Source organism: Poecilia reticulata, linkage group LG12 (genome assembly GCF_000633615.1).
Source record: "Poecilia reticulata strain Guanapo linkage group LG12, Guppy_female_1.0+MT, whole genome shotgun sequence".
NCBI lineage: Eukaryota > Metazoa > Chordata > Actinopteri > Cyprinodontiformes > Poeciliidae > Poecilia > Poecilia reticulata.
In genome coordinates, this window is record NC_024342.1 from 2,838,202 (window position 1) to 2,862,218 (window position 24,017).

Consider the following 24,017-nt stretch of genomic DNA (forward strand, 5'->3'; position numbering starts at 1 on the left):
AATAAATACCTTGAAACCAAAGAACAAAACCTGTTTTCAGATCAGCGGATGTGCATCAATCGGACCTTAAACAATAAAGCAGAATCAAATATAGCAGCAAATAAAAATAATAAAAGTTAACAACCTTTCCTTATATTTTACTGAAATAGGACACAACACACCGAGAAGTAAAGTGTTTTAAGCAATGGTTAAAAATGATTAGTGTTCTAATCATTTCTGACCGGTGCTCACAACAAGGTTAGGCTGAGCAATATTCATAGTTTCTATTAACCTTTTAACAGAGCAGGTTTCGGGGGTTTATTTTGTTGTTGTTTTTTTACCTCAAACCCAAACTGACCAGGTGTCTGACTGGTGGCAGTTAAAATGGTCTGAAATCTTGATGGAGAACCAGGTCATTATTTAACACGTTAAAATGAAACACTTTTTTTCAACCATAATCTTTATATTCACGCGTTTCTGGTACATCCGTAAATCTGACGCACATGCGACGTTCACTAACAACAGTAAATGAATTTTACTTCAAAACATAATCTGATGTGGCACTGGAAAAGACTATTGTGTTCAAGTTGTGCTAGTAGTACTTAGCCTATCAGCGAAGCTATTCAGGCCTAAAGTAGCATGTCAATGCTAACCATGTAGCAGAAGCACATACGTTGCCAACTCCAACGTCAGCGTCCATAGTTTACATTTCTAAAGAAGTTCAATCAACGATCAGATTCAGATTTAACAGTTTTCAATATTGTTTCCATTTGAAAACCTTCATGTTGGCTCTGCTACCTTGAGCTCAAGTCCACTGGTCCAACAGAGAGCAAAATTCATGGTTACATCAATTTACAGCACATTGTTCGGGTACTGCAGCAGCAAAGCAGCCCCAGTGCATCATGCTACCACTACCATGTTTGACTGTAGGTATGATGTTCTGTTTTTGGCATAAATTTAACACCAATTTGCTTTGCTGTGCAGTGACTTTGTGCCTTAAACTCTCCTATTGAGGCCATTTTTGTCCAGATTCTTGTTGAACCAAACACGGCGACCTTAACCAAGCCCTGCAGTGCTTCAAATGTTCTTTGTTCTTTCATGACCTCCTGGATGAATTGTTGATGTGCTTTTTAGTAATATTAGTTGGCTGGTCAACTCTTGGAAGACTCACCACTGTTCCAGGTTTTCTTCATTTGCGGATAATAGTTTTCACTCTGATTCACTGGAGTCACAAAACCGAAGAAATTCCTTTGGAACCCATTTCAGACCAACAGATTTCAATACATTTTTTCTTAGCTCTTCAATTTTCTGTAGATCAGAATCTCAAAAAGTGTTACTTTTTGAGATTTGTGTAACCATCTTAATGTTGTCAAGACACTACCAATTCTACAGATCATGACTGGTTATGGCTGGTGGGATGTACTAATTCTTTTCATAGATCAAATCTAAAATATTCAAAGGAAAATGCAACTGGGGAAGCTCAAACACATGTGTGATGCTGCTTGACATGCTATTGGTGTAGCCAATCCAGGGATGCCATTTTGTTTCCCTTGGTACTTTCCGTGATACTGCTAAGATATTTCCCATTGTGCGTTTTACCACATACTGAGGTAAATTTGGTGTTGGAACTATTAAAATAGACAGAAGTGTTTTTACATTTTAGATAAATGCTGGAGTCTATAACCCCTGAAGACCAGGGATCCACTGTATGTGATGGAAGACTAAAAATAAGTTAATAAAGACAAACTAGTTTATCCTAAGAATGTGAGCAGTAGCGTAGCAGAGAGCAGTGGGGAGGAGGTGAGTGTGTAGAGGTTACCCAATGAGGGAGCAGAGCCCACCTGGATGTGGGGTACAAACAAATATTTCCACAGGAGCCTGGAGATAAACCCAGTGGACGGTTTGCGTTTCACACCGAACAAACATGACCGTGTGGCTGCTTGACGAAGACATCGCCTAACTGATTGGTTTGGGTTCAAATGACAATCATTAACTCTGCTTTTTAATCATAATTAGAAATGGACCAATGAAAAATATGATAACACAAACAAGGAGCAATAAAACAGCAGACTATAATAAATGGCCACCCTTCTACATTCCTCATAACATCCTTCAGGCTTCCTCTGGGCAGTGATTCACTGCAATTGGTGAGTTCTTCTTTTCTTTCTTTTTTTTACTATTTTTACAATTCATATTGCAATAATTGTTCCAGTGTCAGATGTATACCTCGACAAATGTGATATACATTTGTCGACAAATGTATACCACACAACCAGAGATATACCGGGATGGTTCAGATCATATATATCATATATATCTTATATTCAGGTGCTAGAACGGTCCAGTCAAAGATCAGACCTGAATCCGATTGAAGATCTATGGCAAGACTTGGTGAGGGAACAAAAATCATAGTCACACTCTCTGTCCAGTCTGAATGAACTTGGATTATTTAGCAAGACAGAATGAGCAAAAAGTTTTGTCTGATGCACAATGCTGACAATGAACCAACAACAGGAACTTTAAGTTGTTGCAGGAACCGTGAAAACAAAACGCACAGGTGACATTCATAAACTGTATTGATTAGTTTAGTCTCTTTTAGCATTTTATTATTTGGGTTGGTATGCTTAATCTATTAATGACACAATAAACTGTTATCTAATCTTCCTTATCTACATGTGACCCCTTCCACAGGAACCTTTATTCCAAATGACCTCAGTTAAAACTAACTCTACGGTACTTCACCCTTGTTTACTTGTAATCAAGACGCTTATTATCACACTGACATGGCCCCCACTTCGTTGCAATAAAGTCTCCTCCCTCACAGCTCTGCCCCTGACAAAACACTGATTGATTATTTTGCCCACAGATGAGAAACTATGGAAAAGAAAGCCTTGCTTACTGCCGGACAGCAGAGTACCGTCTTCCTTTCCAACAAGGAGGAGGTGTACAGGATTCCTGCTCTGCACTATGACCAAGACCAAAAGCTTCTGCTGGCCTTTGCAGAGAAGCGGCGAACCTCAAACGATGCCAGCGCGGAGGTACTGGTCATGAAAACAGGAGAGCTGGTCAAAGACGAAGCCACTCTTGAAATAAGTGTTAAGGTAAATTGTCTAAACCAGTCTCTCTCAGCCTGTGGTCCTGTGGTTTGTTAAATGGGTTTAGTGGTCCTCTGCCTGAAAATATTTGAGAAACACTGGTCTAAACCAACTGTTTTCTTGCTATGCCATTCATTTCAGCATTACTCTAACTCAGAGTTGTGTGCTTTTGCAGTGGTCAGTGTCCAGAAACGTGGTGGAGAAGGTCCATCTTGGTGGATATCGTCCCATGAATCCATGCCCAGTCTACGAAAAGACAACCAACACACTCTTTCTGTTTTTCATCTGTGTCGAAGGAAACGTTTCAGAACCATGGCAGAGGTTCTGGGGCGTCAACAAGGCCCATCTCTGCTACATGACGACCAGAGACGCCGGTGAGACCTGGAGCTCGGTCACTGATTTGACAGTAAATTTTCCTCAGACCAAACAGTGGGCAACGTTTGCCGTTGGTCCGGGTCACGGCCTCCAAACAGAAAGCGGTAGACTGATCGTTCCAGCCTATGCTTACGTCTCTCGCTTCCCCACGTGCTTCTGCGTGTCATGTTTTTTCGCCGTCTCGCGTGCGTTCTGCTTTTACAGCGACGACAACGGCGGCACGTGGCAGCTGGGCAACACGCTCGACGACAAATCGGTCGAATGCGAAATGGCCGAGGTTTCAGACGGCGAAGGCAGCAGGTACGTTTACTGCAATGCCCGCAATGAGGGAGGCTACCGAGTGGAGGCAGTCAGCGACAACGGGGGAGAGGATTTCCTCACCCTCCCTTTTGCTGAAAAGCTCGTGGAAACAGGCGGAGGATGTCAGGGGAGTGTGGTCTCCTTTCCAGCTCAACCTGGAGTGGCTGGTGCAAATCTGGAGCCGCAGTGGCTGCTTTACTCCCATCCAACCAGTCAGTCCAAAAGAGTGGACCTAGGGGTGTATCTGAACAAATCTCCACAGGATCCAAGTGCGTGGAGCAACCCTTGGATCCTCAACGAGGGTCCCAGTGGTTACTCTGACCTGGCATATCTTGAAGATGGCTGGTTTGCATGTCTGATGGAGTGTGGAGAAGCGTCTGAAATTGAACAGATAGCATGCAATGTCTTCAGCTACATTCAAGTAAAAAAAGGTATTGAAAACTAAAACATTGATCCTTGCAAACACAGTTTGCAAATATCAATTTTTACTCTTTAATGGGATTAACATAAGCGTAGTCACACAATCATTAAATAATTTGCTGACGACAAGAAGAAATACTGATTACACTAGCATTTTTAGACACTTTGCCAATTAATTGATGGAGGTGAGAATCTTTTTTGTTTGATATTCATCTGTCATTTTCTATACTTCCACCTGCTTGTCAACTATAGGCAAAGACAGATAAATCAATGTGTCAATTACTAGTGAAATAACTTATTATAAAACAACACAAGTGTTTTACTCATGATGTTTTAACCCTGATATTTGGTAGATGCTCAGCATAAGGAGTTTCCTCCATCAGTGTTTTGTTGATGAAGTGACAGGAACAAACACCGGGATTTTAGTGATCTCTTAAAACTGAGAAGCTATTTATCTTGATTTTTTGTCTATTGGAAAGATCCCATTTCACTTTGGGTCCATGTTTAACACGCAAATTCTAAAGTCAAAAATGAATCATTTCTAACTTTAGATGCTGGTGCAGACAGATTAACATGCTATAATCCTAACAGACTAAAACGAAAAAAGAAAATAAATGGCTGGACTGCATCCTTTGATTATGTTCGAAAGAAGTTGGGTTTCCTGGGGTTTTTAAGGTATATTTTTGGTCATCTATTGAACTTTTACCTTTGATCAAACTTTGATGTGAAAATAAATATCCAAATATGATGTATTCAAGCATTTAATTGAGATTTAACTGATGAATAAAGTGTTATTTTTCCTTCAACCAGTTTTTCCATCATTCTTTAATTCAGGGCAGCTTGTGGTGTTTTGGTCTGAGGTTCCAGTCCCAACCTCGGGAACTTTGCTGCATGTTTTCCCCCATTTTCTCTCTAGTAAATTTGAATCAAGGACACTAGTGCCTACAAATCTTTAAAAAGCATTTAGACTTTCAGTTAAGTTATTCACATAAAGCTCCTCCCAATCTCAGTTTGTCAAATATTTCTGCACCTTGAAAAAAAAAAAGGAATTATAGACTAGAATATAAGGTTTTATTTTTATGAGTCCTCTGTCCACAATTTATTTCATATTTGCATTGCTCCCATACAAAATATAAAAGACTACACCTCAATAGCTCTATATATAGTATACCCATCCCTGATATAACATCAAGGTTTTGTGATGTAAAAAAAATGACACGTTAAATAACTAAAAATATATATTTTCCATCTATAATGTGACTTTTATTCTGAACAGCAGCTCAATGGAAAGTTAATAACAGGAAAAATCTAAATTGGAAAAAGTTGCAACAACCAGGTTGCAAAAGTGTATGAACACTCAAACACTTTGTGGAAGAATCCTTTAATCCAGTTTTAGTCTTTTTTTTAATTCACATGTCAATTTAATATCTGATAATCTGAATTACTGTCGATAAAGTAGGACCGTTCTGACTTTTGCCAGAAGCTATATTTTGTAGAGACGTCATGAAGGGTAAAAAAAAAAAAGGATCTCATTATATAAAGGTATCAGTCAGTTCAGAGCTACAAAAATGGTCCACAACAAGAATATGTCCATTTTTAGATTAGTTTTTTCAGCTGAATGAAGGAGGATAAATATCACACAAAATAGATTATTCATAATTAATTTTTTTACACCACAAAAACTTGACCTTTTAACAGAGCTGGGTGAGACAAACACTTCATATTCCATTTCATCTACAACTCTTTTGCTCTTTGTATGGATTGCATCCATTTTTTGAAAGTTCAAACGGTTCCATCTGTGATGTGGAAAAACTCCCTCTGTGCTGGAAAATATTTAACCTTCACAAGAAGTCTAATCATCACACTGCTGCAAGACCACAAAAAAAAAAAAAAAACACGACAGGGGGTTGCTGATAAACTCGGCTCTAAAAACGGCTCAGATTAGAGCGGGAGCGAGGGAGGGAAGAATTTCAATCCTTCTGCTTGGCAGGAGAAGGTCAAGGTCAGGACAAGGTGACAGGCTGATGAAGAGGTGTGGGAAGAAAAAAACAACCAAAAAGGAAGGATTATAGGGAGAGGAAGTAAGTTTTTGTACAACTGTAAAGAAAAAAAAAAAGACAATCAGCGCAACTCATTGTTGAGGTCAATTCTGTGCAATGTTTATTGCTATGTAATGTCTTCCAACATTGGAAATAAAACTTCATTTCAGAATAAATAGATCCATTTTTTTCTACATGTTTCTCAGCATCTTTTCATATACATAGTATTTACATTAATATAACGCAAACATAACTGAGGGAACTGAACACAGTGTTTCTGGGTAAAGTAACCCAATAAAAGCTGTGGTTACAGCTGGAAGCCCGTTTCACAGATCCATAATCACAAAAAAAATAAATATCATGTTTATAATAAATACATCTTTACTAAGGAGGTTTTCACATTTCCCAGCACACAAACTGGTTCTCCTGCAGCCAACCAGTGACTTTCACCAGAAATCAGTTCTAACTACAGCTACATGAGAGCTACCAACCAACAGGGAGGTGTACCTAAAACACAAGGTAAGGCTAATTTTGTTGCATTTATTGTGGAGGTTTCACACTTCTGGTCTGGAGGATGCTGGAGAATAACAATGGAAAGTGGGTTTTTTTGTTTGTTTTTTTAATTCAGGCTACGTTTACATGACACAGTTGCCTGGAAACTGTCAGTATTTTCGGATGTTGATTGGGAAAAAGTCCCAATCAACATTGGGACTTTTTCCCAATGTTGATTGGGAAAATCAACATTGGGATGATTTTCCCAATCATCCCAATGTTGGGAAAATCAACATTTTGATTTTCCCAACATTGTTGGGATGTGTCAGCTGTCTACAGCTGACACATCGAGTCAGCTGTAGCTGTCATGACAGGCCACTAGATGGCACTGTGATTTTAGCACGACATCGAACGCTCATGCGGTTTTTACGAGAACTTTCCCAGAGCTGGATCCATAATTTAGGAGACAGCTAGGCGAAAATGAGCCCCAATTATGCCTGGCTATGGGTTTACTGGGTGGCTAAAGATTAAATTAGTGTAGGAAGGGACTGTTCAGTTGAGGATTAGACCTATTTAATATGCGGTATTAATAACTCTGTTTCTATTAAACACTTTGTCAATATTCTGCAAACGTTGAAACTTTTGCAAATGCGGTGATTCCTTTAAATAAACGTAATTCAAATAACACATGGACAAGTTTGTTCATGAAATAAGTCATTAAGAAACATGTTATGCAATCATCCTCCACCTTCTTCCTGTTGTTTTCTTGGTGGTTTATGCCAGTGGCAACATCCGGTGGTTGATCATGTGACTCTTGTAACGTGAAAAAAGTGTTTCCGTTGCAGTTTTGTGAGATAAACTGATTTTGATGGTTCCATAACCCACCTCATCCTGGCACCAAAACTATTTATTGAAAAGTGTGATTTTTTCCCCTCGAAATTGATAAATTATACAGTTAATGGAAACGCAGTTAGTGTTTCCTTTCATGCCAGGTGTGTGATGTACACCCCATGGTAAGATGGGGTATTAGTTCTGTATTACTTGTGATGTGTGCCAGTCAAATGACAGGTGTCAGAGCTGGCTAGCTTCATGATGCTTTAGTGCTGGGAAGCGTCTTCTGGCGCCATCTTTAAATACTGCTTAATGTTGACTCAATTTCTTTACACTAATTAGACAATCTTGGTCTGTGCTTCAACTGGAGCACATAATGTTTTTAAAGGTTAAACGGACTAGACAGAGTACTTGCTATAATGAAGAAGATTCTGTGGAAGCAACTTCTTCCATCTTGAAGGCCGTTGTCTGCAGGTAAAACTACTCTGCATTACCTAAACAGTATTCAAAATGTTAAAAAAAAATTCTGATGTTTTTTTTCCTAATCTGCGTGTGAATCTGTGTTGGACGAGGAAGCACTTCCAGGTCCGACCAGTAAAACCTGCCAACCTCAGCAGGATCTTTGGAGAACTTTTTTTTTAAGAAGCCAGAACATTATATGAAGAAAATAAACAGCTTTTTGCTTTATGATGACAGCCACAGTAAACCTAGAGCCTATTAGGTCCTGGAACAGGATACCAATTTGCCTAGCTGCTAACCCAGCGTCTGGAATCTCTTTCACATAAAAATGCTTTGAAATAGTAACCATTTTTAAATGTATGCAACAAAACTCTAAACTGTACAGTTTCTACATCAGTGCTAGCTTATAAACTGTATGTTATCAAATAATTTTTTTTAAAAACTCTTCTCAAATAAACCCGTCATCGACAAAATAGTTTACCTTTGCAGTCAATTAACAGCTTTACACATGTGAAACAAAAGTAAGTAGATGACAACTGGCCCCTGGGCCACACTTTGTACACCCCTGCCATAAACTAACCACTTTGTATCCATTTAATCATTGCATATCAAGCTTGTTTCATTTTGTTAGTTTAGAACTTTTGATGAATCCTGGAGATAAATCATCAAAAATGCTTACATTTCTTGTAGACTTTTATTTAATTGTATTTTTTTCCCTTAAGGCTTCACACTCCATCCTATTGCCATTGGTCATGAATCTAATCTCTTCTTGGACCATTTAATTTCTATGAAGTATTATCGATTTTGACCCTTCTTCAAGCTAAAGTAGCTCTAAGTTAGTTCCTGTCTGGGTGCATTGAAGTCTCAAAACTCATTTTTCTTCAAGTACAACAAAAATAGACCAAAGACAAAATCTTTACATGAACAGTTGTCATAGCGAGTCCCCGAGGCAGGTATCGACTATTTGTGTTTGGTACCATGCAACCTGTGGCTAACGGCTCCTTTTCTTAGCTAAACAGGTAGTGTACAAAACAACCAAAACTTCAAAAGTACAAACTAGTAAAATGACCCGAGCCTATTGAATACACACCAGTAGGTTCAGAAACACACTCAGACCCGCACGCAGTGAGGACTGAGTGGCTTCATTTGTTTCAGTCCATCTGAACACAGCTAAATTCTCCAAAACAAGCAGTCAGCATCATTTACAGACATGTTAAAATGTACTTCCCACTGTGTGAAGAGCATGAGGTAAAACCCTGTTCTGGAAGGTTCTCTGAGGCCAGGGGGCGGAGCTTCTAACGGGATGGTTGTCTTTTGAACTCCAGGTAGCCACTATGCTAGTTTAGCATGACCTGATGCTCAAGTCGACATCTTGCTGTTTGCTGTGAGGTGGGGGCATGTCTGGGTCCAGCCAGCGGTCCAGCTTGTTTCCACACAGATGTTTCATTTTTCCGGAACTGACCCAAATGTGCAAGACAGAAATTCTTACCCACTTGTTGCAGTTTGTGAAGAATTATTATAAAAGCTAATTTATAAAATTTGGGAACTTAGTAGTTAGGCAGATGAAAGCCAATCTTGTGGTTAAAAAAAAGGAAAATGAAAAACTTGCTTCATAAACATATAGTGTAGTCAAAGTGATTTGGAGACCAAGGCCAACAGAAGGTTGACATTTTAACAGCATATGAGATCAATCAGAATCCTAAAAGTTGTGTGGAAACAAGGTTAACAGTGCGTTCACATTACAATTGGCTTAGTAGCGTTTCCATCCCAACTCCCCCACTGACCTCTGCACCTTTAGATTCTTTTAAAACACATATGTTCACATATCAAACCTCTTTCAAGCATTAAACAATGCATTTTTCTGTAAAGCTCCAACTCTATCTGTTCTGTTAATGCCTTTTCAAGTACTGATTTTACCTGTTGCCAGTTATTTGCTGGGTTTCATTTGACTGTTCACATTTATTCAAACTAATTCAGAATTCCTGATCTGGACCTCGTTCTGCCAAGAAGCGAGCAGATTGTCGTTTGATAAGATCCTGGATGGAGCCAAAACTGCTAGACTTACATTGAAGTTTAGGAGATTTGTGGTGCATTCAATTTGTACTCGGAAGTCAGAGTTTCTGAGTTGCAAGCCAGAAAAATACACTGCAACAGAATTCTGACTCGGAAAATCAAACTCAGTCTTAGAATCCAATATGGCTGCCAATTGTATAAAACATAATGAAAGCAGTCACTAAAACCTATTTATTAGCACTTAGGTCAGTCTAAATCTCATTTAGTCAGTTGTACAGATGGTACAGTTTAATGTATGCCAGTGAAGGTGTTGGAAAAATTTTCTGGTTGTATTGCTAACCGTAGATCGCTTAGCAAACCAACAGTTGGCAAATCTCCCTAATTTTCCAACTTGCAACTGGAAAACTTAAGTGTAATGCAAAAATCCTACTTTTAGTGCAAAGCACTACTAGCTTGTGGCTCCAATAAGAAATGTTTAATCCGTCAAAAAGCACCCAGGCATTGTTTTTATCTTTATCTGTTTTTATCTTGTTTACTTACGTCATGAGAGCGAGGGTGCTTCTTCTTCTTCCTATTGTTTAGTTTTTTTTATTGGCGGTTGGTAATTTAAGGTGCATTTACTGCCACCTGACAAACCAGAGTGTGGACGTCAATGATCTTATGTATTTTTAAGTTGTTAATGTTATTGCCACCTGCTGGTGCTACATGTGTATTACAGCGTTAAGGATTGCGCAGACCCTGAGACGTGCAAATAAACAACTTCATTGCACTTTTTAAAAATTGTTTTCTAAGAATGGCAGCCATGCTGAATTTATACGTTGACTTAAGAAAAAGCTCTGATTTCAGGTGCTCCAATTATTTTGTTTTTACTGCTTAAAACTCAGAAATGACAACTACTGAGTAGAAAGGGAACACACCAGAAGATCAAATTAAAGATATTTTCACAATGTGAACCACAAAACAATCCCCACAAACAACCAGGGAATAAATTATTTGATTTCACAAATGCATAAAAATGAACGACAAAACATCAGTTATTCTAAGGAATAACTGTAAGCTGCAACAGAAAAAACTCCCATCTTTAGACAAACTACTGCAACAGCTTTACGTCAGTAAAACCCTTCACATTAACTCTCACTAAGGAAGGGGAAACGTCCCAAAATGCCACGCCGTTACAAATAAAAACCTGTTTATTTGGTAAGGAACTTTCTGTTGGACACCAAACAAGTTTAGCTTATTCTGGCAAAAGTTTGGTCAGGTTTGAATCACTTAGTTTCTGCAGAGCAGCCAGCTGTGCTATGGACATACAGAAAACTGGGAGCACGGCCAGTTCCTCCCTTATTTGGTATTCAGGTGAGCTGTTGATCGTTAAACAGCCACAAATAAATAAAAACAGAAGCCAAGTGTAATTTGTAACCACGACTGTTCCAGCAAATCATTTAAAACACGACAAGATGCAACAGGCTGGTTCAGGTTCGGCCGCCTCTCTGAGAGGGAACCAAAGCTCCACCAAACCATTCACAGTGAGGGATTTCCAGTGGAAGACGTAAAATAAGCTGTCCCTTGGTTAGAAAGCAAACAATAAACCCACTTTCCAATATATGTAAAAAAAGAAAAATAAATTTAAATGCATGAAGAAACATAACATCACACAAATACTTGCATACAACTCTCTGAAAGGAAATCATTGAGAACATCATGTCTGCTGATGCGACACCACACCACTGTTCCTGCAGGTTTCAACCCCTTTAACATAATCTACTTTTACTTTTTATTGCACTCTGCAGATTCCAGGCAGGCACTGGTTTTCATGACTTCCTGTTTGAATAAAGAAGTCTAAAAGTACTGGGCAGACTTCTAAAGATTTTTCACATTTCCAGGTAGGTACAGTACAGGCCACATTTACAGCAGGTTGAAGATAAATAAAAATCATTCAAATAACATGATTATTTATGGCAGCAGTGTATGATGGGGTGCCATTTGGAAAGTTACACAGTCAAAAATTAACAGTAAATAAAGTAGGGAGTCTGTTAAATAAAATAAAAAAAGAGTTAATTTTTCAAGTCATATTTTCATAATGTTATTCATTTATCTAGGAATGTGACAGTTTCACACTAAACTAAATATTTAATTAGCAAGCCAAATATTTTGTTACAAACTAAATATTTATTTTTTTTTGTATCTTTGAAGAAGTTGGAATTCCCAGAAAGGTCCCACTTAGAACTTTGCTGGAAAATAACAGTCATTTTTCCAAATGTTTACTTTTTGACATTTTTTTTCCGAGAATAATGTTTCTTTTTTACTACATTTTTACCAGGGGCAGCAAAATGAATGTGGCCGGCATTGTACATATACTTCTACTAAGACTGAATTTAATAATAATCTTGACTGTTGAATATAGATTTCAAAGTTGCATTATTGTATGTAAAATTATTATTTTTTAAATATGTTAGAATATGTGTACACAACTCTATTTTGAATAGTGATTTTCAAGCTAAAAGCTTCACACTGAATGTCTTATTATGTCTAAATACTTAAACAGAAGTAATAAAACCAACAGTGTGCATGCTCATCAGGCGTCTGTTTGACTTTCTCTGGGTTAAAACATGCAGCCTGGGTGTTGTGCTGCTTCAGATCTCACTTCCTGCTGCAGGAGCTGTCAGCTACAGTGAATCTGGTCACTTTGCTGGTAGCTGAATTGACACAGGCATTGGTTTTTGTTACTCCTTCATGACTTAAGACCAGATTCAAACCAGAAAATTGAGATAAACAGAGTTGCTGACAAGAGACCAACCTGAAATCATGCATATTGTAAATGAAACTGCCATCGTTAACGCCTTTAACTTTGGAAGCTTCAATCTTTGGACCAAAGAGGAAAAAAAAAATTCAATGATATAAATAGATGCAACTAACTGGAAACGTCTCCGGCAGGGACACGGCAGTCATGTATTCTCCCAGTGGATAGGTTAAAGGTCAGTCTGCAATGATTACAAAAAAGGCAAAAAAAAAAGAACAAAAGTTTTATCTGCAGTGGGTATTAAATATAGATATATATGTGTGCAACCAAAGTACAGTGGGGGTAACTGTGATTATTTTAAACCCTGTTGAATCTCATTAGCCAAAAATCTAAATATTTTAAATCAAATAGATTATTTGTTCTAAAACATTTCCATATGTGACCATTTAACGTAAACAGTAATCTATAGCTACATTAATGTGTGAATAATTTATCTAAAAATGGAATTAAATGTTGAAATTAGAAATGCACCGATTCCCTTAATTCTGGGAGATCGACGATCAGCCAATATTTAAATATACTTAACGACTTTTCAGGCCAAAACAAAAAAACAAAAAAAAATGGTATCGCCCAAAATCGGAATTGGTAGGTCTGGTTTTTCAAAGATTAAAGTTGGCCAGGAAAGTGCAATCATGTAGAAATAATTAAATAAAACTTTCATTTATTAAGTGTTAAAATAACATAAATATTTAGTGTTTACTTCCTAACATCTGACTGGCTAACCTTTACACCAGCGCAGCCAAACAACAATAGGCTCATTTATAGCAAGGTTAGCTCTTCCTCCTGAAATAATAAAAAATGATAAATTAATTATGTGCTGCAACACCAGGGACGAGGAAACAATTAACTACACTTCTTCCAGTTAAAGGGTTAGTAGAGGAGCCACGTTGTGATGACTTCCTGAAAGTGGAGTTTCGGAAAAAGCAGGAGTTTTTAAAGAAACAGACAAAGTCAAATTTCTTTTAAATCCTATTTGATATATAGAGCATTTTTAAAACTGATGGGAGTTACATTATAGTTACCTGATTATGCTATAAAATTATAATGCTGCTCCTTCAAATACATTTTTAATCAGTTATTTCACATTTAATGATTTATTTAATAAATTATTAAAACATTATTGAAATAATTTAAATTATATATAAATATCTACTTTACAACAGTTGTGGCATTTTGGATCTCATTTTATAAAGTCATATTCTGCCCTCTAGTGGATAAAAACAAACCCACACAGGAGGCAATCCTGCAGTTTTTGATTCATAAGCTGTTTGTTAAAAGCATCTCTATCACCTTAAAACTCTAGTTGATGGTGCTGGGTTTTTGTGTTTACTTGTAGAAAGCTACGGGGCTCAAACTAAACAACTGGATGCAAGATTTATAACTGTATGTAAGAAATGCAACCTAACATGCCAACACAGGGGGGCGGTGTAAACTCTCTCTTCCAGTTACCTTCATTGTACTCAGGCAGAGGCAGACATACCGTCACCTGTGCAGATAAAACGAAATGCAAAGGTAGATTATTCCTTTTGGTTGGACTGGTCCATCCTCTGGTTCCCACTCTGCTATGGGTTCAGTGTTGGGATAGGAACATGCAGGAGGAGATGGCAGAGAGTAGAGATGTGCTGATCCTTTGTTGGTTCCCACAGAAACAATGTTGCTTAGGACCGAAACGGCCAACAGGAGAAGGAAGTAGTGCAAGGAGGTTGAACCGACGGCTTTCTAAGAGGACCGGAGTTAAATGGTGCTTTCAGTGTGTGCGTGACTGATGGTGTGAATATGTTGGGAGGGCTGGGTGTAACTGGGCCGGCGGGGGCCCACGCAGTTCGGCTGCTCACTGAGCAGAGTGGTGGTCTCTCCGGGCCCATTGTCCGGGCTGTCAGAGGGCGGCAGGTGCTGCGGTTTGGAGGAAAGCGACGAGCTCGCTGCAGGATTCAGAGCACATGGCACAGTGCTCAGACAAGAGGGAGGGGTTTGTGAGAGGGGGGTGTGGTTACTGGGAGGGGGCGTGGCATGGGGTAACACCTGGCTGGGCCTGCGGCCGGCAGAGCCTATGGTGAAGGTGGCGCGAGCACTCTGGGAGGCGGGCTGGGTGTTGGACGACGGGTGTTTCACAGGAGGCGTGGCCAGCGCCAGCGGCGTTTTGGTTTCCGGGGGCGTCAGGGGTGGCAGAGAGATGGAGATGTCCAGGCGGACGTGGTTGCCCTCCGGAGACTGAGGCGTGCTGTCCAAGTGGGACGCCAGCAGAGCGTTCTGGTAGTGAGCGCGGGTGACCTGAGGAGGATAACGGAGCGCTAAACAATTTTTACTTCATCTTTACTATCAGTTCATCTCTACATTTAACCTCATATATGAGAGAGTATATGTCTTACAGGTTTAATACAGGGCGATACAGTGACTTAAATAATAATTTGAGGTGCTAATAAATGTCACAATTTAACAAGATGAAGTATTAATTAGTGTTGCTACTTGAATAAAGACGTGCACCGATAAATCAGCCCCTAATTCCTTAATATTGTGAGGTCTGTGATTGGCTAATCTTATCTACCTCTGCAAAGGTCTGAAAATCAGCCGCTATTACCTTGACTGACAGACCCGCCCACTAATTCACATCTGCATGTTAACAATAGTCAACCCACTGCTGCCATCTTAACTTTTTCACAACATATAGCAAATTTTCAGAAGAGATTGAAGATTGATGATTGGCCAAAAAAATTGCAATCAGTGCACCCCTACTTGCATCACTGACATATACTAAATCATGTAATAATCTTGAATTGAAGTTTAAGTCTCAGATGACAAAGAAGTAGCATCATATTAAGCTGTACATTTGATGTGTACATGTTGGGGAGACCTCCGCTCCGCCCTTCTCTTTAACAAGAGTGGAAAAATAATACTGATTCACCTTTGTCTCATATTTGAATTGACTGGATAGAGACTTAGGATTAATTCTCACCAGCCCTGTTTAGTCTACTTTAATGCAATTCTGGTACGTTTGCCTAGAAAGCTTGGGGAGATGTGAATGAAGCAATCGTCAAAAAAAAAGTTAAATCTGATATGCCTACAAACCTAGGTCTCAGTTCGGTTGGTGTGAACGCCAAGCAGACCAGAGACCACACAAAAAACAGGAAGGAAACTATAATTCAGGGCATTCTGGGTAAATACAATCAAAACAAATGTGTGAGTCTAGTGCTAGCAGGTCTTTGCCAAAAACCTCTAAAATTTGATGCCACTCCATTTGTTTCTTTTGAAGGAAGTTGCGCTCATGTCTTCTTCAGAGGTTTTCCTCTTGTTTCCTTCAGTGGTTTTCCTCTTGTTTCCTTCAGTGGTTCTTGGTACAACGCCACCACAAGCGAGAGGACAGAACAGGTTTTTCAAAGAGTTCTGTTTGTTTGATACAGTACGACCTGAAAGTGAACCACACCAACTGAAAATGTAACTAATGAGTCTACCGGACAATCAGGTGTGCAAACACCGTTAAAAGATAGCTGTATCCGTCTGAAGACTCTTTGTTTTCTGTTTATGTGGCAGCATTGTGTGTTAGTGATTCTGCGTTACCTTGACATACTGAAGATCAGCCAGAGCTCGAACGCTGAAGTCTGGGATGTACTGGAAAGGGGTTCCTGGGATCTGAGTGTTGCTTCCGCTGATGGAGCCACCCTCGTGAGCGCGCTCAGTGCAGCTCAGAGAGGCCGAGCGGTTCAGGTGGCCCGCGTGCGACGGAGAACGAAACTCTGGGGACAAACAGAAAGGAGAGGTCAGCGGTGGCGCCGCAAGAAAACAAACATAAAGGAGCAAAGACGGGAGACTGCATGGTGAAAAAACACAACGTGAACGGATGAATCAAAAGAAACAGGGAAAAGTGCAGCATACTGAATGCAGAGAGAAGTGATGAACACAAAGTAACACATCACAAAAAAAAACATCCAAAGCATTGTCGATGAGCAACTGATGCAGAGATGAGACTGTTTGTTTTGCAGAGAATGCAACAAACAAGCCATGCGATGAGCGAAAGTGCCCACAGTGAAGTTTGCATGGCCACAACAGGATGATCTGTCCGCGTGGACGGACCTCTCTCATTGGCTGGTCCAAGTGATGGAGGGGCTGTTCTGGGGTCAGTGGCCAAACAGCAAATGCAATGATAAGAGTTTGAGAGTGTGAAGATTATGTGGGGAGGTTCAGGGAAACGTCTGGGCTTAAAGGAATAGTTCACCTTAATAAAAACATATGCTGCTGTATGCTGACAATAACGTTAGCTTAGCCCGTAACGAACAGATGGGAAGCGGTGGGAAACAGCTGCTCTGACTTTACGGCATAAGTGGAGAGCAAAAGTATTCACACCTTGAACCTTTTCACAACCACTAATGTCAATGTATTTTATAGGAGTTTTATTGGATACAAAGCAGTGCATAAAGGAGTTGCAAATGCATAAAACGCTTTCCTTATATATTTGTAAAGACAATCTGACACACCAGGCAGGAAGATTATTAATAAAACAAACAGTCTAGGGGTCCCAAGTCCTATTTAAAGTTAGCAACAATCCACTTAGGGACCACTGCAAACATGGAAGAAGGCAAAACCCAAATGAAATATTTTGGGCTACATGCAAACCTTTTTTACTGCTCTGCAACAAACATGCAGCCATGAAACCTTCAAGAGTTTTATTTGTAAAAGTTGATAAAAACCTTCCATCCTTTTCTTTCTACTTCCAGATTATTCACTACTTTGCATAAGTCTCAATAAATACATTGAAGCTTGTGGTTGTAATATGAGAAAATATAAAAAAGGTCCATGGGACATGAGTACTTTTTGTAAAGAACGGTGTCTGTGAATGAGCCAAACTGTCAAATAATTGGCCAAATGTTAGAAAATAAAAATAAAAAATCTGATTAAGCACCAGAGACAGTTTTGAATCTTGTTACTGAACAGAAGGTCAAAATGGAAGTCTTCCAGCAAAAGCAATCAAATTTATGAAATATGGTTGTAGTATGCAATGTTTACTCCTGAGGTCTTGATAAAGTTGAAAATGTGCTGCATACAAAGTGAGACGCCAAAGATAAAACCTCACTTTAAGCCCTTTAGCTGGTGGTTTTCTGGAGAAAAACACAACCAGAACTCTGCTTCTGGACCTGGTTTAGGGGTTTTATGGTTATTCAATGGTTAGCTTTGATTGGTCTAGACCAGATGGCAAAGATTACAAGCACACCATGTGTAGCCCAACAGGCCAATCAAAACAAACAACACAGCAGCTTTGGTTACTTCACACTTTACCTTAAAATAGCAAACATTTTGGTATCATAAATATTACTTTTTACTTATATATATCCTTATTGAGGTATGGAGTTTCTCAAAAGAATATCTTGTCAATAAATTCTCAGGCATAGAGAGCAAATAAACACATCTGTTAAAGTGTGGAACTATTGAGTTAACCAGAGCTCTGCAGTCAGATTCACCACACCCTTCTGTGCAGAACGAGTGATGGAGAACATCTGACTGGGACCAAGTGGTTAAACAAGGTGTTGGTTTTGTTAGGGTAGGAAGGTAGAAGGTGCATCATCTAGAGTCTCATCCAGCAAATTCATTACAACTGAGCTGCACTGTAGCGACAATTCAGAACACATTTACGTGTCCTCATTGCTGATGAGATCTATGATTATTTGAATATTATCATAGATCACTGACAGCTGCCAATCACACAGGGACCTTTGTTGTGTGGAAATCTGCAAGCATTTTTTTGTTTCAAAGAATAATTTTTTGTGTTTTCATTTAGATAATAACCAATGCATGTCCTATTAAAAACTGGACAAGAGATGATCTCATGCTATCAAATAGGCACAACCCAGCAAATCAACCAGGTTTTGTCAGATGTTGGCAAAAAGAAGGGCTGTAACAAACAGGCTGCAGGGTAGCATGGAGCACACATGTCACATGGACAGAGTTCCTCATCTCCAAGGACTTGGATTTAGAAATTGCTCAGAGTTTTGTGCTTCTGGTAAGGCACAGACCCACTAGTGGGTGGGAGCGGTCGCTAAGCCAAAACTTATCCAGAAAATGAGTTTCCCTCTCCCCTTTTTGCAAATTAACTCTGTTTTTTGTTGGAAAAACAAAACAAAAACAAAAAAACACTTCACGTGAACGTGAAAACTTTTTTGCAAAATTAAGGGAGTTTTTACAACTTTTGCCATTCCTGTCAAGCTTTTCTAATGCGATGCTTCAAAAAAATGCTGATAGAAACACGGCTAGGGTCGACAATTTTACTTCACAAAGGAAAAACTGAAAAGAACTGATAATATTCTAAACAATAAACACACTTACTTAAAAACGCTTTCTAACTTTAGTAGGATTTTTGCTCTAGTCTCTGAACTTTTCTTACTGAAGTTGAATTAAATCCTTGTTTTTTTCTAAATATATTTAAAAAAATTTGAAATTACCAGGAAAAGACTGAAAGCGAAATTTAAGTTTTTCTTTGTTAAATATCAACAATGTTGGTTGGCTGTCCGCTCTTTTTGATGGGATTTATGAATTTGGAGTTCTTAAACAGTTTTAAATGGTCATCTTTACAACCGTAGCTCTTCAAGAAACTTTTTTTTCTTTTCAGTGGTTCAAGAAGGAAAACATTAAAAAGTATTCTTTGTTAAAAGTACTTATATTACGCGTCGACATGAAACCGGCTGGATGTGGACTCTAAAGATGACTTAAAAACAATCAATGAGACTCGTGAAGAAAAATTGTGTTCATAAACACAGACCCCTCCCTTCCCCTCCGTCCCATGCAAATGTTTACCTGGGAAACGAGAGAACACAGAAAACCTCTTAAGAGAAAGGCGTCGTGGAGGGGGGGACGCCACTGATGGGGAGATAGGAGGGGTGACAGCTGAGAGAGACAGAAGGGGAAAGAGAGAGAGAGAAAGAGAGAGAGAGAGAGGGATGAAGGGAGGAAAGAGGAACAGAAAGAGAATTGATATGGTTGATTTGCTTGTTTTCTTTTTATTGGAAAAGACAGGAGTTGATCCAACCCGTTTATAAAAATCAGACGTATATTTACATTTGTTTTAAGACAACAGCTGACAGAGCTGGATAATGTTCATGAGAAGAACAAACAGCAGAGAGAAAAGAGAGCGACAGGAAGAAGAAACTGACACTCAGCACATCACAGTTTCAGTCCGTCAGTTCCCCATCTGGTCTGTGTTTTTATTCACGTTTAACCGGGAGAAAGTGGCAATGACTTTTCATGTCATTGCATCTCCAGACATTTGGCAAAAGTAAAGATTGCTCACAAAACAGAGAGCGATAGAGAGAGAGACGCAACGGTGAACCAGAAGGGGGCAGACTTGTGCCGCAATATGACACGCTGAACTTCAGCTTTAAACCAGTTGTGACATCCACTGACCTCTACGGTGTGTGTGTGTGTGTTTAGTCAGAGACTGAATATGTGAACAGATCCAGGTGTAGTTACTACTCCGCAGAGAGAGAGAGAGAGAGAGAGAGTCCAGTTCTAAATACGTTTTTGTCAGTCAAAGTCCAGATGTAGATTAGATGTCCTTTGGTCTTCTTGCTAAAAAAACAAACAAAAAAAAAATTACATTTTCATTTTGGATTAAAAAAATTCTGCAAGAAAGGGTGGGCCCAAATTTGTCCACCAGTTATTGTAAATGCATAATGACCGTCGTTGGGCTTAGTGCATGATTAGTTTTTCACACAAGGCTAGTTTGGTGTGAATATTTTTTTCAGTTAATAGATGAAGTAATGCTTCAAAAATTGCTATTTTGTATTTCCTCAACTTTTAAATTAGTTTGATCATTTGAAACAATAGAGTGAGACAAAGACACGTCCTAGAGGTGCACCGATGGCCTTTTTCTGGCCGGTCTTTAAAAAGTACCATCTGCCGATTCTGATTTTGGCCGATTGCAATAATTTTGTCTGAAAAGTGGCTAAATACAAAAAGAAAGTTGCCAAGTTGGCAACAGTGAGGTGACTATTGTTAACCATGCATGTTAATAAGTGACCTTGTGGGCGGGGCGTGTTAGTCAGACCTGTCATGGCAGAGCAAAAGAAGACAGTGGCTGATTTTCAGAACTTTGCGTAGGCTGATAAGATCGGTTTCTCATCTAATTATCGGCTGATTACCTAAAATTAAGGAAATCTGGATTGATTTACTTGTGCGTCCCTAACACGTTCTAAAAAATTTTTTCCCACTGTTCAGCCAGAGTCTTAACGACAACACCAATTTCACATATGAAAAAATAAATAAATCTAGAAACCATAAGTGAGCTCAGACATCCCGGTTTCTTTTTGCCCATCACCTTTCATTTGGGCGCAGTGCGACATTGCTGGATGACCCTTAACCACCAATAAGACAAATCCTCTCAAGAGCCTGGCAGGCCATCTCAGGGGAAACAGTCAGCTAATCTGTAGCCCCGCCACCCCCACTGGAAACTATCTGAACTCTGACGCATAATTCTCTCAGCTAACCAAAACCAAACCGCTCAGTAACAAACACAATAAAAGTGTCTCTGACCAGCTTGGTCACTTTGAATGATTTTAAGGGTAAACACCTAAATAGATCTTCATGCTGAGACATCAATGCTCCGTTTGCCTCTTCGTCCCATCAATAACCGGCCCCGGTCCATTAAAAGGTCCTTTTTGATGTCTGAGAGGAAAACAAACCAGTCAATATCTGTTGAGTCTGAGGTCAGTTTTGTTTGGGTCGCCTGTCGACTTGAACAAGGACACAAACTAAGTGCTTCCCTATTAGGACTAAGCCTATTGGCTTTCCTTCCACTCTGTACAAACAGATGGCTTTACTGTCAGCTCAATGACGATGCACTTTATCAAAGAGCATCAGCGAGTGAAGGAGAACTCAGATAGACTTTCATGTATTTTCCCCATGAGACTTTTCTAAAATGGAGCAAACACACTGCCTGTTTTCACAACATGCAGATTTGTTCTGTTTTTGTGCATTTTTTGTATATATACTTATATTTAATGGCATACTAAAGATTCACCATAAGTTTTTCAAGTGCTTTATTAAAATATTATGACAGTTATGCAGTTTATGATTTATATTTTATGTTAAAAAAATGTAATTTCAAACTCCCAGAAAATATTTTCCCCCTGGTGTCAAACTGTGAGTAAGATCTACTTGTCTTGGCTTCCTGCAAGGCTGTGTACTTGGCCTCATGAGGAATCGCAACAAAAGGATTTGTACTGCCAAAACTTTTCCACATTTTGTTCATGTTACAATCACAAATGTCTGTGTATTTTAATGGGATGTTTAGTTTTTTAGTTGCTTGACCAAACAACAGTCAGTGTAGGTTGTTTGTCAACCAACCAACCTGCCTCTCAACCTCCTAATCAGGCCACATTTGAATGTGGAAGGAAAATCACAATTTTCAAAACTTTTAACAAATAAAAATAAAAGGTGTGACTTTGGCACCCGCACAGCATGACGCCGGCACCAGCATGTTTCACTGTGGGAATAGTCTGGTTAGGCTGATGAGTTTGCCACCACCCCATGTGGCTTTGGTTCATTTTATCCTTGCCAGGTCGGTTGTTTCAGGCGTTCAGCAACGAGATCACATCTGAAGCCAATAGGTGGCTCTAGATTTTATTTAGGGGTATCAAAGTAAAGGGAGCTGAAAACAAATGCATGTTTTTTGTGTTTATCACATAAAATCTTAATAGAGTACAATAAAGTTTTTCGTTGTAACATGATAAAATGCAAAAAAGTTTAACACTACCATATAGTCTAACAACATGCTGGGATCTGCCTTTTCAATCTCAGCAGGACATTTACAGCCCACCTATCACCTTGTTTTCACTCTCTTGCTGTCAGTTGGTGTGAAATGTGAGACCAAATGGTTCAAAGGCAGTTTTCACCCCCAGGCTTCAGGAGTAAGTGTTAATTTTTTAATCTTCCTTCCTCTCTGCCCTCTTTCCACCAATAAAAGAAAATATTAAACAAAACAATGCCCATAGAAAGTTCACTAAACATCATACTTTGTATATTTTGGTTTGTTTCAAACATGAAGTACTTCTCTGTGTGACTGTACAGTCAGTAAAAATGTGACCAAGTTCCAACACGCGCCTAAAAAATATTTTTCTGACCGTTAGGTCTCACAGGCATCCTGAGAAATGCATCATTGTCACGCTTGTGTCTCCTGGCGCATGTTTTTAAGGAGCGTGTGTGTGTGTGTGTGTGTGTCGTCTCACCAAGCGATGGCGTGCTCAGAGCCATGACTCCATAGTAAGAGAATGGGCCAGTTTCAAACTTCATGTTCTCGTTTCCAGCTTCCACCTCCACCCGTCCCTGACGAACACACACAGAAATCTAATTTAATGATGTTTTTAATTCATTTATGTGAGACATTTTTCTCTAAAACAATTAAACACAATCCCTGATGAGACCAGGATGAGACCTTCGTCGTTGTCACGGAAACGCCTTAGGTATACTCATTTGTCCTGTTCTGTGACTGCCCAGTCTGTCTCTGTTTATGCAACAGGCTTGTCATTGAACCTGTTCACGTGACTATCTGACCCGGTTTGTTGTGACCAAGCTGAAGGCTTTTGGTGCTATAAAAATCTTTGCCAGGTTCTATTGTTAGAACGCAGCCGCTTTTAAAATGAGCCTGTATGTATAATTTTGAACCAATGTGGATTAGAGAAGACATGCAGCAAAATCAAATATGAATTGTTGCGCTTACTTCATCCTGAAGAAAAAAGAATACTCCAAAGTAATCCTAAAAAGAAATATAAACAGGAGCGCTCCGATTGTACTTTTTTGACCAATCGTCGATCTTGGCCGAGATCTATATTTTTGCCTGAAAACTTGATAAATACAGAACAGAATTTAACCAAATGTCGTCCAGACAACTAGTGACAAATTTGCACTTACCCAAGATAGATACATGGCAAAATCTAGTTAGCTAGCTAGTAAGGGTATATTAGCAGCTATTTAGTGACAGTCTCGACTGCGTCGAGTTACAGAACATGATGAAGACGTCTGCACACGACTCAAACTGTTGCCTGACAGAAAAGTGCTGTGAAAAAAAACTCAACAGAATGTACAAGAATAAATAGTTCTGGCACGACAACATCTAAGAGTTGTGATTAACGTATGTAAGGCCAGCTTACGTTATTTTCTATGAATTTAATACATTTTAAAGGCCTTAATTTCAGACACATGAATTTCAGACTTTTTAAGGATTTACAGACATTTAAA

The 24,017-nt window shown here is 39.2% G+C and overlaps 2 protein-coding genes across 4 annotated transcripts in view; one reads left to right on the forward strand and one right to left on the reverse strand.

Annotated features, from left to right (window-relative positions):
- Positions 1-46: 46 nt before the first annotated feature.
- Positions 47-5,203, forward strand: LOC103473216 (sialidase-4-like). 2 transcript variants are annotated; one of them, XM_008423261.2, is made up of 3 exons: positions 47-2,126; positions 2,846-3,080; positions 3,250-5,203. In XM_008423261.2, exons 2-3 carry the CDS (start codon positions 2,856-2,858, stop codon positions 4,192-4,194), a joined length of 1,170 nt encoding a protein of 389 aa, XP_008421483.1. In that variant the 5' UTR covers positions 47-2,126; positions 2,846-2,855; the 3' UTR covers positions 4,195-5,203. The 2 variants fall into 2 exon arrangements, with proteins under 2 accessions (XP_008421483.1, XP_017163202.1); XM_017307713.1 differs by having other exon boundaries at positions 47-3,080.
- A 1,097-nt stretch (positions 5,204-6,300) lies between these two features.
- Positions 6,301-24,017, reverse strand: part of LOC103473218 (metal transporter CNNM4) — a 28,995-nt gene continuing 11,278 nt past the window's right edge. Inside the window, exons 5-8 of one of the 2 annotated variants that reach the window (XM_008423263.2) lie at positions 23,009-23,105; positions 19,581-19,670; positions 16,356-16,531; positions 6,301-15,071 (exon numbers count right to left, since the gene is read on the reverse strand). In XM_008423263.2, the coding sequence (XP_008421485.1) occupies positions 14,535-15,071; positions 16,356-16,531; positions 19,581-19,670; positions 23,009-23,105 (900 nt within the window). In that variant the 3' untranslated portion in view covers positions 6,301-14,534. The remainder of the gene's footprint in view (positions 15,072-16,355; positions 16,532-19,580; positions 19,671-23,008; positions 23,106-24,017) is intronic. The other variant, XM_008423264.2, reaches the window with a different exon arrangement.

Coding starts and splice junctions, on each gene's coding strand:
- LOC103473216 (XM_017307713.1), top strand. CDS start 2,856: ATGGAAAAGAAAGCCTTGCTTACTGCCGGACAGCAGAGTACCGTCTTC. Junction 3,081..3,249: donor CTCTTGAAATAAGTGTTAAG/GTAAATTGTCTA, acceptor GTGCTTTTGCAG/TGGTCAGTGTCCAGAAACGT.